This window comes from Silurus aristotelis (assembly GCF_946808225.1).
Source record: "Silurus aristotelis genome assembly, chromosome: 22".
NCBI lineage: Eukaryota > Metazoa > Chordata > Actinopteri > Siluriformes > Siluridae > Silurus > Silurus aristotelis.
In genome coordinates this window covers 6,502,113-6,517,291 of record NC_139595.1, presented here as the reverse complement: position 1 = coordinate 6,517,291, position 15,179 = coordinate 6,502,113, and the positions used below count along the sequence as shown (strand labels likewise).

The following is a 15,179-nucleotide window of genomic DNA, read 5'->3' as shown; positions in this document are numbered from 1 at the left end:
TCATATCAGAAAGCAGGAATGCATAAAGAGAGTGAGAGAAAGAGTCCATACAGAATATTAATGCTATTAGACGTCTATTATAAGTGAGCTTTAGCAAACAGGAAATGATTATACTTGTAATTTTAATTCATCCATACACTACAGTTACGAGATAGATTGGATTGGTTGGATTGAATGCTTTGTTTTTAAAATCCACAGATGTTTCACCAGTCATACTTTGCTTGTGGTGCAGCAATTACAAGTAACCCAAACTGATCAGCAAAGTTTAGCATGACAGTGTAAAACATTTTACTACAAGATACTTATATATCTAGTATTTAGCTACATATTTCACAACTAGGCAGAAAGACTTGGGAATTACTAGTCTGTTTCAAATGTTGACCATCTTAGAATTCCATCTTATGAAAAAAAAATACAATACAAAAGGTGCTTTTTGAGCATCCCATTCCACATTTACTGCCCATTTGCTGCTATATGATCCTTCGCTCTTCTGGGAAGATGTTCTGATAGATTTCAGTGTGTGCTTGTGGAGATTTGTGCCCAGGTACTGATGTAGTGAGTTGAAACCCGGGGTTCATAGAGCCGACTTTGTGCATGGGGTATTTTATGCTGGTTTGGGTCTCCAAGTTCAAATGAAGAGTTAATTTAATACTAGTGCATACAAAGTCATTTGGTACAATTGTGTGCCTCCAACTGGTAACACTTTGAGGAAGAAGCAAATTTGATCGTATATCAGGTGTCTCAGGTGTACTTTTGTCCATATAGTGTGTCAACTTAAAGTTTGCCTTAAATCTGTAATTTATATGTTTCTCTTAACATCGAAAGAGAGAAAGAAATTAGAAAAGTCTCAGAAGGAAATGTGTATCGCTGCTGTTTTGTAACTGATGACAGTGCTAAGCTACCTTGTTCGCAGGTGTGTCACAATACTGATCATAATTATTTATTAAATAACAATGGGTAATTATTGGCATGCTGCCGTGGTAGAAGAGGAATAAAACCAGGACATGATGTTATTGTCAGAAAATAAGTAAATAACTCTGGTAAGTTTGTGCTTTATTCCACTTATACCATAGCAATTTGGGAACATTTACTATGTTTTTGTCATATAATTAACTCAAAGTTTCTCACTGTTGTTTTTTCCCCTCTCGAAATGAGGCAACATTTGTTCACACTTCATCATGTGCATTCAGGTTCATTCCCCGGAAAACGTTTAATCATCCAACACATTTTGTCAAATGTAGGCTAACTTTAAAGGTTAATTGAGGTTGGTTTGAGCCAGCCAGCCTGTTGGTGACAAAACCTCTTTCAGCTTCATTATCCATTATGCTTCTTATAATTTATCACCTAGTCCTGTTGCTATAAAAACAGTTAGGCTTATAGGCTATAAGGGGATAGTATTAAGTTTTTTTAATTTTCTTTACTGTTTTCTCTCGATGTCTCTCCTCTCTGCAGAATGACACGTGGAGTGAGCTGTACTCCTTCGCCGTGTTTAAAGCGATGAGTCACATGCTCTGTATAGGTTACGGCCGGCAGGCTCCGGAGAGCTTGTCGGACATATGGCTGACCATGCTCAGCATGATCGTCGGAGCCACCTGCTACGCCGTCTTCATCGGCCACGCCACTGCTCTCATCCAGTCGCTGGACTCCTCCCGGCGACAGTACCAGGAGAAGGTAAGAAAGCCAATCATGTAGGATATGAAAGGAGGTGGCCGTTGGATGTAAGACTGCTTACCTTTTACTTCGATAAAGATAAATGCCTCTTTATCTATTGGGAAATGGAGGTAGGACGGGAAAGGGTGTTGCTGTATAAGGGAAAGATCAGCTGGTAAGCGTAGTTAAATGTAGTAAAATGCTCCACTAGATACAGTTTTCTTAGTTTTTTTTCAGGTCTGTCAGCAGATATTATTGCAACTTTTATTTGAAAAAAATATCATTAACAAGAGAATTAAATGTAAAATTGGATGAATGTAAGTGTTTTTTGTTAATAAGAAGAATCACGCACATGTACCATATTTTCCGGACTGTAAGCCGCTACTTTTTTCCCATGCTTTGAACCTCGCGGCTTAAACAATGAAGCGGCTAATTTATGGATTTTTCCTGGGTTTTTCCCGGTTTCACAAACTTCAAGCCAAAACACCGAGCCCCATAACATTAAACCAATGAAATTGCGGAACGGGTTCAGGTGAACCAATGAAATTCTTTATATTAAATCAGATGCGCTCCCACTGAATCGGGCCGCACCACATCATTAATATGGATGATGTTCCTCTGACGTTTGACCTGCCGCTCACTCGGACTGTCTACAGCGAATCATTCGTCACTCTGAAAACAACTGGGCATGAAAAAACACACTTCACCTGTGTTCTGAGCTGCACGGCATCGGGAGAAAAGCTTCACCGATGGTGATTTTTAAACGCACGACGGTTCCAAAAAAAAAACTTGTTGTGAAAGGATGGAGGAAGACAGTGAACAATGACTTTCTTGGTAGGCTACTGTTTAGGTACAAGCCGTGTAACAGACACTATCTTTTGTTAAAGCCTGTGTAAAGTCCATTAGTTTCAGTGTAGGAAAGGTTATTTATGTTCAAAATAAAAATCTTTGTCAAATTCAGTGGGTGCGGCTTATATTTGGGTGCGCTTAATAGTCCAGAAATTACGGTAACCTTTTTTCATTTCATTCATATTGATCTTGCAAGGTTACATAGATCCATTACTAGTAACTAAAACAATAGATAATTGTATACAGAAAGCATAAATAAGGATACACTATATGGACAAAAGTATTGAGACACGTTACTCATTCAGTCTCCTTTTGCTGATATAGTAACCTCCACTCTAGTGGGAAGATGTTCCACTAGATATTGAAGGGTGTTTGTGGAGATTTTTGCTCATTCAGCCACAAGGGTGTTAGTCATGTTATGTACTGATATAGGGTAAAGGAGCTGGGGGTTCAGTCGGTGTTCCAGTTAATCCCCAAAGTGTTCAATAGGGTTGAGGTCAGAGCTCTAGAGCAGTCAAGATCTTCTACTACAACTCATTTATTAAATCATATCTTCACGAAGCTCACTGTGCACGGAGGCATTGGCATGCTGGAACAGGTTTGGGTCACCTGGTTCCAGTGGAGGAAAAAAAATGCATCAAGTGACACCGTATACAATTGTGTGCCTCCATATCTGTGGTAACATTTTGGGGAAGAACCACAGACATATTTATAAAATATTTATAAAACATTTATTTCCAACATGTTTTCACATCATACGTCACATGACAGAGGCTTCGGGATTAATCCGTAACAGTAAACTACAAGTTGAGAGAAAAGAGGCTAAGGAAGAAATGTGATGTGAGGAAATGCTAAAAGAGAGAAGTGAATTTCCCTACAACATTAAACAAAACTGGAAATGGGTAAAAAATAATACAAACCTCTCATCATTGCTGTACCGCAGAGGTTAAAAGAGGAAAAAGAACACTGCATTACTGTTATTGCCGTATAATAAATCATGAACTCTTTACTTTTCCTATAGCCACAGGTCTTTCATATTGTAATTTGTCTTATGCCAAAGCAATTTGCGAATTAATTATTTAAAAAAGGGCGTCATTTGATGTCTTTAATAACTCACAGAGGTTGGTACTAAAGGAGTCAATATCAATACAATTCTAATTTACTCTGTTTGTTAGGTGCAACCATGATATTACTAATAAAAATGCCCTTATTAATAAACGAGTGATGTAACTTGACATCACTCATACCTGAAGTAATTGCATCATACATTTAGCATTAACTAGCTATAGGAATTTATATAGGCATAATGAGGTTGTCAGAGGTGTGGTGTCAATCATTTATAACTGAAGCAAACTGTGCATGGCATCGGAAAAGGACAAAAAAGAAAAGAAAAATGAGCTATTGTGTTGTTTGGAGTGTCAGTTGAGAAACTAGCGCTCAATCAGCCACTGGAATGGTCCATTGCAATAAGAGAAAAGCTACAGCCATTTGCAGTCACACCAGAGAAAGATGTATTGGCTGCAGGAGGATTTGGAATAAGTGGAACTTTAGCCACAGCTGGAAATTGTCTTATTGTTTGGAAGAAAGATTTGCTGGCCTTGGGGGGGTTCCATTAAAGCTACAGAAAAGTCCTTTACAAAGGCCTAAAGGAGGATTTATTTGTCACAGGAAGGTAACTCTTACCAGCAGTTATGATGAATTGCCAAACAAACATATTGTAGCTATTATTTGTCAAAATCAGTGATTCTAAGATTACAGTCACGTAATTGATGTCCACTACATGGGCTAAGGTATTGGGGCACCTGCTTTTTCCAGTCATATGTGCTTCTTAACCAAACTATTTCCACACATTTGGAAGCACACAATTGTATTGGATTGTCACTGGATGCGATTTTTTCCTCTACTTAACCCAGGAGACCCAAACCTGTACAAAGCCACCTCCATAAAGATATGGTGTACATGGTTTGGATTGGAAGATCTTGAGTGGCCTGCTAAAGGTTATTATAACAGCAAATGGAAAATAAATGTGGAATGGGATGTTCAAAAAAGCACATACGAATCATATGTTCAGGTGTCCACAAAATTTTATTCAGGAAGTCTAGCCACTTTATACAAATGCTTGTATATTTGCTTTCTGTTTACACTCTACAATCATGTCACAGCAGTGCAATTTATACCAGAAGCAATTTACATGATTTTAGGTACACAGTATGTAAATATTCAGAAAAACTTTTGATTCAAGATTTTTATTTGTCACAAACATAGTTATATGTAGTTTACAACTTGCAGTGAAATGTAAACCTGATTGGCTAATTTATATATATTAGATCTTTAATTTTTGAGGAAATTAAAGGAGAGGAGAAGATATGAGGAAAAAAAACAAAAAAACAAACAAACAAACAAACAAACAAAAAAAAATATATATATATATATATATATATACACTAATCTATTTTGGAATTCAATATATACAATCAATTATCTCAGCATAACTAAAATTGTCAGCATTGTTAAAAGCTACATATCATTACTTCTGTATGTATGTTTTAGCTGATAAGAGATGTGGATGTGTAGCTGCTCTGTAGTGAGTATATCAAAATGCATAATGAAAGAAAAGCGCTCCAAAAATAGTTTGTCTAGAAGAAGCATTCAAAAAGGATCGATTTAAATATGTAAGTCACTGTATTTTCGGTATGCTGCCTTTTGCAAACGGATACTATATGCGGATACTTTTATTTTTTCTTCTAGAACTCTAACACTGTTATTTATATTCTGTTCCAGTCCAACCCTGTAAACCAACCAATCCATCAATCAGATACACAGTCGCTCAGTATGCCTCCAATGTACTCCAGTAACCTGATGTTCAATCCATACAAACAATCCATCAGTACATCAGTTAGTGGAATATTGTGATAAACGAAGGTGGAGGAATAATGAAAGTGATAGATAGATAGATAGATAGATAGATAGATAGATAGATAGATAGATAGATAGATAGATAGATAGATAGATAGATAGATAGATAGATAGAATATGCAGATAATATCTAAAAATATGTAGAGCACTGTAGAAGTGTTAAAATGTGCAGAAGTATGGGATATATATTTTCAAAATATTATATGCACAATAAATGTACAAAAGTTATACAGAGTGTATATACAAATGATATATAGATATACAAATACAACTTTCTTTAATATATAAAAATGGCAAACTGCTGTCTTATAGGTAAAATAAATCACCTGCTGTTATTGGTAAATAATCCAAGTCAAGTCCGCTGGCTTTATTCTCATTTCATCCATATGCATTACAGCACACAGTGAAAAGAACAAGGTTCCTCCAAGACCAAGTTGCTACATAAAACAACATGAATAAACACAAGATCACACAAATCTTACCAGAACAAACTGACCTCTACACAGGACTTTACATAATACAGTACACAGTATGTGACCAGTCTACAGAGCTAAATGTGAGACAATGTGCAAAAAAATTGTCCATATAATAATAAATATTTATTTTTAAGTTTTCTTCCTCTAATACCCCTGTAATGTGATTTTCGAATTGATATTCTTTTTAGCATTTAAAGAATGACACCATTTGTTCATCTTTTATTAATTTCTTACTCAACACAGAAAAAAATGCCGATATAGTTTCTGCTTATTTGTGTTACTCTGTGTATCAGGATCACATAAGATTTATAGGCATAAAGAATCCACCAGGTTCTTAAATTTGAGATTTTTTTAAGCTTACTAATAACACACTTCCCATGATTAAAAGAGGATTAATTGTGCAGCTTAAAGTTTGTGTTCATGTGTGTGTCCAAAAAAAGGTCCAAATTAAAATATTAAGCTTTCATTAGTCTTAAAAACGAATCATTTTTTAGAAGCTAGTTCAAAATCGTACAGTATCGATTGATTGCATTAGAACAGTTAAGTTGTTTGTTAATTAGTTTATGTTTAATATAAGGCAAATAATCTCTAGTGGGGTTCAAATCTGGATTCAGATCGTTCCATGAGCTGATTTCAAAAGACTTTTCTAACCAGACTCCCTGTGAGCATCACCATGCAACTTAAATTCACAAAAATTCACAAGCCACTTGAAGTCTAGCTTTCAAAATTGACAAAAACGGTCTCAGGAGTTTTTTATTGTGTTTTGTTTTGCTCATTTTCAAACTAATGATTTGTTGCTATTAAAAGCTATGAGATTTTTTTTTACAATCCTCTGTTATTATGTGTTCCACAACATGGGACATTTAATCCCAGCACAAACACAATCACAGTTCATCACACAACATAAAACCCTGCACAGATTAATCACTCAGCCAGATGACGTGGCTGTTTCATTTAGCACGCCTCCGTCACCAGAATGTCTGCAACTTCTTTTATTTATGAAGCTTTATGAAAACTCATCGCTCACATCAGTGGAGTTTCATTTGCACTCCATTAATACAACATCAGCCTTTTACTTACACGTGTACACACTGCAGCTGGCGGTTCAGTCAAGGACGTCACTTTCTTATAACCACTCAATCTCTGTCCCTGTATCTCTCTGTCTCTGTCTCTTGCATACTTTTATCTGTAACTCCAACTTTCTGTATCTATCTCTCTCTATACATCTCTCTCTATTGAGCTGTCTCTTACTGTCGCACCCCCATACCCTTCCTTCCTTCCTTCCTTCCGTCCGTCCGTCCGTCCGTCCGTCCGTCCGTCCGTCTGTCTGTCTGTCTGTCACTTTCATTATTCCTCCTCAGCTGCTTTACCTAACTCTCTCACTTGATCTGTCTCTCTCTCTGTCTCTCTCTCTCTCTCTCTCTCTCTCTCTCTCTCTCTCTCTCTCTCTCTCTCTCTCTCTCTCTCTCTCCCTACTTTCATCTATACCTCCACACTTTTGTATCCATCTCTTTCACTGCATGTTTCTATCTGTCTGTCTATATATTTTATAAATATATACGTATAATTTTATTTATTTCTTTTTTGTTTTATGTGCAGAAACTCTGAAATATTTGCTATGGTAGTTTTGCACAAGACGTCACATGTTTGGCAAGCTGTATTGAGGCTCTCTCTGCATCCGTCTGTGTCTCTCAATACACTTCCTCACGCTTTTTGCTTTTCGGTCTACATGAAGTCTCTGTCTTTGTATCTGCCGCTTTGTAGACATGCTGACTTCCTCACTTTTTTTTTTAGCATGCTTCCTCATTCCTGTGAAACAATATGTTGCCTTCATGCTGTCACCATTTCTGATTATCGTAGTAACAAAAATTCGACCATAATCTAAGCTCTATATAATCAATCTTTATCATAATATTTAATTAGGTAACTATTAGCATGGCTGAAAAGCCTTCTAGTTTAAAAAATAGTTGTTTTTTTATTGGCCCTCCTTCAGCTGTTTAAACACAGAAAATGTTTCAGCTGCACTGAAGCTGTGTATTGTGAGTATTGTGAGTACACAAAGCTAACAGACCAGCTGCCATTTTTCTTTTCTGCCCCAAGCAGCTTTTATTCCATCTTGTCTTCCAGTTGTCACAGTGATCAATGTTACAGCATAGAGACAGTTATTACTTTTACAAATACTGATCGAATGAGTCTCTATAATCTTACTCTGTTTACCACCTCATGGAAACTTTAAACACACTTGTAAGCCAGGCAAATCGCTCTTCTGTAACCAATCAGGAAGCTGAGAGGATTCACCGTTTGAATGCATTCTAATCAATGCTAATTGTTCATGTTAATTATTGCGATGGAGTGTGCACTCAAGTAAAGGACAGAATTCACAGGGTATGACTTTGAGATGTATGAAATCATGGGACCAGACGTTCTGCTTGTTGGGTTGTAATGCATTGCAATTCAAATCATTTGTCCTCCAATTTGATTGGAAATGAATTATTAGGTCAAGTCAAGAGTCAAGAAGGTTTTATTGTCATTTCAACCATATATAGCTGACGCAGTACACAGTGAAATGAAACGACGTTCCTCCAGAACCCTGATGCTCTATACAACAACAATTACAGAAACAGAAAACACAGGGCAAAGGACTAGTAAGTGTCCTCGCCACATAAAGTGCATCGTGTGCAACCTGGTGTAAACGGTGCAAAGACAACACAAGACAGTGCAAGACAATACACAAAACACAAAATAAAACCTGTTGTAAAGAGACAAAGTGAACAGAAGCAAAAATTTAAACAAAATGTTGTGTAAAAGAGCAAATAGCAGCAATCCAGGAAAGATGTGCAAAAACGGCATGTAGAAAGTTTATGGTAATGAAGTGATGTGATATAAGTGGTACTGAAGACATGGGTGTGCGAAGTGTGTGTGTGTGTGTGTGTGTGTGTGTGTGTGTGTGTGTGTGTGTGTGTGTGTGTGTGTGTGAGAGAGTTCATTTCAGTTCAGTTCTTTGTTGAGTTACACATGAAGTAGGGGAAGTAGTATATCAGTGGTTATGATGTAGGACTTCTGATCAGAAGGTTGTGAGTTCAAATCTGAGCAACACCAAGCTGCCAATGCTGTGCCACTAGGTGAGGCCTCTAACCCTCAAAGACTTATAAAAAAGATAACTGTAAGTTGTGCTCGATTTGGGATCTGCCAAATGCTGTGAATGTAAATAAAATAGCAGAAGGTCTAAAGGATAGCATGAAGTGGAAAAGAAATCCACTATATGCATTTATTTCCCTAATTACCCTAACACCTATATGCTTGTAAAAGGAGATAGGTAAATAATAACATTAATAACCCTGATGTGGTATTATGCAATACAGTTATTATATAGTCCTTTCACCATTAAAAACTGTATTGTATGTGTATATGTATAGGGTCAGACTATGTTATTTGTGTATTCCAAAAAAATAAACTTAAAAAATGTTGGTGGTTACTGTAAAACCCTGAATATATAGTACATACACCCGAGGTCACTCGAGACGATGGCAGCCTTGACCACACTGTATAAACACATCTACACTGTCTAGCCATTACCATTAAAGATTATATACCTTTTACTCATTTGTTCGTGTGGCATGTTTTGTATGTAAAAAAAAATGAGCTCAGAATGCTCTCAAACATCTCTCTGACGTTCACTATATACTTATGGGTGATGTTTTCCAAGTATCGTGTGAATTAAAGTGGGCGGGGCTTCCAGGAGTGGAGAATTTAAAACTCCTGTGCGACTGTCACTCATTCAGGCGTCATATGTTGATTGGCTCATCTGCGATTTCGATTTCGAACTCGCAACGATCCGTATGTTGAAATCTATGCCACAGTGAATACAAGTTGTCGGCTCTGTGTTGGAAAAACTGATTCCCTGATAAGTAAAGGACGTGTGAATTCTTTTCTCTTGTGAGCCAATAGAAATCATGTGGGCGGGACTGTGGTCTCATTGGCCTACATTAAGTATTATTCCTGATGAAATATTTTCCGTCAACGAATTAACTTTATTGGTGTCTCTCTGCTAATGTGCTCGTGTTTACATGTAAGCAGAGGAAACAAAAAGCTGCAGTCGAAGCATGAATGTCTGTGAAAGTGCAATGATTTGAGCCTACTACCCGTATGACCTATTTAGTGATGTGCAGTTTGCAATTAGAGTCAGCTCAGATCAGAAGCAGGGGTTGTGTAATATTGTGTGTGCATGTAGACTTTGGTCTGAGCACTATGTGGGATCATCTGGGTGTGTGTTTGCGTGTGTTTAAGAAATTACAATGTCCCACTAGACAGGCTAAAATTGATGAGGCAGCAAACCAGTGTTCTGCTCGCGTCCTTTTGAAGGTGATATACACTATGTAATTGTGTATGTGTGTGTGTGTGTGTGTGTGTGTGTGTGTGTGTGTGTGTGTGTGTGTGTGTGTGTGTGTGTGTGCACATTTCTATGGCGTGTTCGCTGCCCTTGAGGGTACTTTAATAAGCTGATGAGAGAAAGAAGGGGACAGAGTGTTTCTGTAGGCGACATTTAAGAGCAGGCCTGCGTTTTTGTGCCGTATTTTTACACAGCGGCTTTAAATAATTTTGCCACTGAAAGCGCTTTATTGTGAAAGTGACTATTCGAATTGAAGTTATCAAAGCCCCTCTCCACCTTAGACATTTTCAGCCGTAGATTTCCTTTCAGCGCCGTGAGCCGTAATCCTGTCTCTTTTGTGCCACTACGACATCACACGAGAGAATATATTGGTGCGGTTCCCCTTTGAAAGCGTGACTCCGACCCAAAGAATGCAAACGCTGCCTGACTTAATATTACCTGTGCAGATTTGCGCCTTTTTAAAAAGGTGTTCCTTTAATTCTGAAACAGGAAGCAGACAAAAAGAGGCTCTACAGTCACATAGGAGTAGGTCTATAAATGTCCTGTGCATCGTTTATTCTGTTTAATCAATCCTTTTCATGTAAAAAATAATCCTCAATGCAGTGTATTAAAGCAAGTGAAACACTGATCACGGATCTAGTAGGGTTTCTATATAGTCCTTAAGCTTATTATTGTCCGTAGTGGACATATTTACCCACACTCCAGACTCCTTACGAGGCGTTCTCTTCCCACTTGTCAATCACCGCAACATAATTGACAGAGTAATTACAGTATTCAGTCTGCACAACAAGTTGCAAATAGATGCCATGTGGAGTAAAATCACACAAAAGGCACATTTAAAGATTGATTGCAGACATGACCTCCTCGTCTCCTTCAAGGACTCGGCACACCCGGCTTTGTGCAGGGCAGAAGATGTTTTTTAAGGACCACAGGAACCTCAAAAACTCCCCCCACAAATGCTTTTCGTTGAGAAATTGGAGACAGGTCTGGCATTTTCCATCCCACTATGAGCCAAACAACGACTCGTCTTACATAAAGCTCATGCTGCAATACATCACATTTTCAAATTCAAAAGCTGCAACGAGGATGAGAATGTTTCACACCATCATGGGTTTTAAAAAAATCTGAGACTTTGGACACATTTATATGGGTTACATTTTGTGGTACACCCGATCATAATATTTGTAAATGCTTTTCGAAACATCCCATTCCACATTTAGTTCCCTTTTGCTGTTCCAATAACCTCCACTCTTCTAGGAAGGTGTTTCATCAGATTTTGGAGTGTGCTTGTGAAGATTTGTGACCATTCAGCTACAAGGGCATTAGTAAAGTCAGGAAATGATGTATGTGAGGTGAGGAGGCCTGGGGTGCATTCAGCATTCCAATTCATCCCAAAGGTGTTCAATAAGGTTGAGGTCAGAGGTCTACAGCAGGGAAATCAAGATCTTCCACTCCCACCCTTGTAAACCCTATCTTCATGGAAATTTGAGTTACAGTAGTTCATCTGTTGGATCGGAACACACGGTCCAGCCTTCACTCCCCACGTGCATCAATGAGCATTGGTTGTCCATGACCCTGTATCCGGTTCACCAGTGTTTATTCCTTGGACCACTTTTGATAGACAACTGCAGACCAGGAACAGCCCACAAGAACTGCAGTTTTGGAGACGGCTAGACGACTGGGTCAGAACATTTCAATCTTTCGCTCATCAAACTCGCTCAAATCCCTTGCGAATGACTGTTAATCATAAATATAATAATATGTGTCAAACAGTTGTTCATGCAATGGTATGCAAAATATGTAATATGATTAAAATAATCAAATCATATATTTAATCATCAACCATTGGACCTGCACATTTCTTACCTTCACCACCTTCTTCCATATGGATCAATTTTCTGTTCTGAGCTCAACAAGTCTGGATAAACTACTGAGAAGGCACCAATTAGAGGTTGCATTTTATAGTGTTTTATAGTATCAAAAAAATACAAAAAGTTTTGATACAAAATATAAAGCCATTTTCTACAACCCAGTCAAATACAAATGACAAAAAAACTTTTTTTTTTTTTAAACATATTTCAAATACATGTCATAAATTGACATCCCTGGTCATAATGTTATGCCTGGTGGGGGTGACATGACTCAACACCACTGAAAAAACACACAAAAACATAACAAAAAATAATACAACTCACTATATAATACAAAACACACAATATTATATAACTTGACACAATCTAATTCATCCTTGTGCATTGCTGTTGTTTTATATATATATATATATATATATATATATATATATATATATATATATATATATATATATATATATATATATATATATATATATATATATACAGTGAGGAAAATAAGTATTTAAACACCCTGCTATTTTGCAAGTTCTCCCACTTAGAAATCATGGAGGGGTCTGAAATTGTCATCGTAGGTGCATGTCCACTGTGAGAGACATAATCTAAAAAAAAAATCCAGAAATCACAATGTATGATTTTTTTTAACTATTTATTTGTATGATACAGCTGCAAATAAGTATTTGAACACCTGAGAAAGTCAATGTTAATATTTGGTACAGTAGCCTTTGTTTGCAATTACAGAGTTCAAACGTTTCCTGTAGTTTTTCACCAGGTTTGCACACACTGCAGGAGGGATTTTGGCCCACTCCTCCACACAGATCTTCTCTAGATCAGTCAGGTTTCTGGCCTGTCGCTGAGAAACACGGAGTTTGAGCTCCCTCCAAAGATTCTCTATTGGGTTTAGGTCTGGAGACTGGCTAGGCCACGCCAGAACCTTGATATGCTTCTTACAGAGCCACTCCTTGGTTATCCTGGCTGTGTGCTTCGGGTCATTGTCATGTTGGAAGACCCAGCCTCGACCCATCTTCAATGCTCTAACTGAGGGAAGGAGGTTGTTCCCCAAAATCTCGCAATACATGGCCCCGGTCATCCTCTCCTTAATACAGTGCAGTCACCCTGTCCCATGTGCAGAAAAACACCCCCAAAGCATGATGCTACCACCCCCATGCTTCACAGTAGGGATGGTGTTCTTGGGATGGTACTCATCATTCTTCTTCCTCCAAACACGTTTAGTGGAATTATGACCCAAAAGTTCTATTTTGGTCTCATCTGACCACATGACTTTCTCCCATGACTCCTCTGGATCATCCAAATGGTCATTGGCAAACTTAAGACGTGCCTGGACATGTGCTGGTTTAAGCAGGGGAACCTTCCGTGCCATGCATGATTTCAAACCATGACGTCTTAGTGTATTACCAACAGTAACCTTGGAAACGGTGGTCCCAGCTCTTTTCAGGTCATTGACCAGCTCCTCCCATGTAGTTCTGGGCTGATTTCTCACTTTCCTTAGGATCATTGAGACCCCACGAGGTGAGATCTTGCATGAAGCCCCAGTCCGAGGGAGATTGACAGTCATGTTTAGCTTCTTCCATTTTCTAATGATTGCTCCAACAGTGGACCTTTTTTCACCAAGCTGCTTGGCAATTTCCCCGTAGCCCTTTCCAGCCTTGTGGAGATGTACAATTTTGTCTCTAGTGTCTTTGGACAGCTCTTTGGTCTTGGCCATGTTAGTAGTTGGATTCTTATTGATTGTATGGGGTGGACAGGTGTCTTTATGCAGCTAACGACCTCAAACAGGTGCATCAAATTTAGGATAATAAATGTAGTGGAGGTGAACATTTTAAAGGCAGACTAACAGGTCTTTGAGGGTCAGAATTCTAGCTGATAGACAGGTGTTTAAATACTTATTTGCAGCTGTATCATACAAATAAATAGTTTAAAAATCATATATTGTGATTTCTGGATTTTTTTTTTTAGATTATGTCTCTCACAGTGGACATCCACCTACGATGACAATTTCAGACCCCTCCATGATTTCTAAGTGGGAGAACTTGCAAAATAGCAGGGTGTTCAAATACTTATTTTCCTCACTGGATATATATATATATATATTTCTTATATTTCTATATGACTTGAAATTACATCTGTCTTCTCAATTCATCAGAATTGCTTAAAAAATCTGATATATATATATATATAATTTTTTTTTTTTTATGATTATTTGGAAGTCGGTGATTTAAGGGTCTACAGAATGCATACATAATTTTTTAGAAATGCTTTTAAAGGGAGAGCACAGGTACTATTTTTTCTAACCAATTAAAAAGGAGTGAAAGTATTCAGGCAATAAGTCAAAGTATTGAGACATGATATGTTGAGTCGTTCAGAGCCTGAAGATGCTCTGTGACACAAAAACAGTCCTCACATCCCCCTGCATATGGTGCACTAAATGATTGTGTCTACTGTGTGCGATTCCTTCAGGCATCTGACCTACTCAGCTGTGCTGCTTTAGTTCTGGTTGGCAGTGTGTGTGTGTTTGTGTGTGTGTGTGTGTGTGTGTGTGTGTGTGTTTGTGTGTGTGTCTAAGTGTTTGCATTAGAATTTCTGGATGCGATTGTGCAGACCACTGATTGTGTATGTTTGCGTGCGTGCATGCAGGCGCGCGTGTGTGTGTGTGTGTGTGTGTGTGTGCTATCTGCTAATTTTATAGCCTCTATAAAACAATGCTAAATGCCTGTAGTAAATCTAGAAGATGGAGAAACAGATTGGATTGTAAAAAAAAAAAAGGGCGAGAAAGCCAGACTCATTAATGAGTCTTCATCTGTCGTTCCTACACACAAACATCTTATAGCACCTTCCTCAAACTAAAACCCGCTCTTAATTTACATCACAGCCTACAGCTTTCTTTGATGTGCCAAAAAGATTTGGCAACTTCTCCAGCAGAAAGATTTAGTTCTCAGAGATTTTTTAAAAGCGGAGTACATGATGTGCATTTCTTTTCATGCATTTCATGCCGATCAGGCATGACAT

The 15,179-nt window shown here is 37.9% G+C and overlaps 1 protein-coding gene across 1 annotated transcript in view; it reads left to right on the top strand.

Annotated features, from left to right (window-relative positions):
• The window catches only part of LOC310717159 (potassium/sodium hyperpolarization-activated cyclic nucleotide-gated channel 2), a gene marked incomplete at its 5' end in the record, with an annotated part of 63,155 nt that overhangs the window by 25,072 nt on the left and 22,904 nt on the right, over positions 1-15,179 (top strand). Inside the window, one exon of the mRNA XM_083524872.1 lies at positions 1,453-1,671. Coding sequence (XP_083380998.1) covers positions 1,453-1,671 — 219 coding nt within the window. The remainder of the gene's footprint in view (positions 1-1,452; positions 1,672-15,179) is intronic.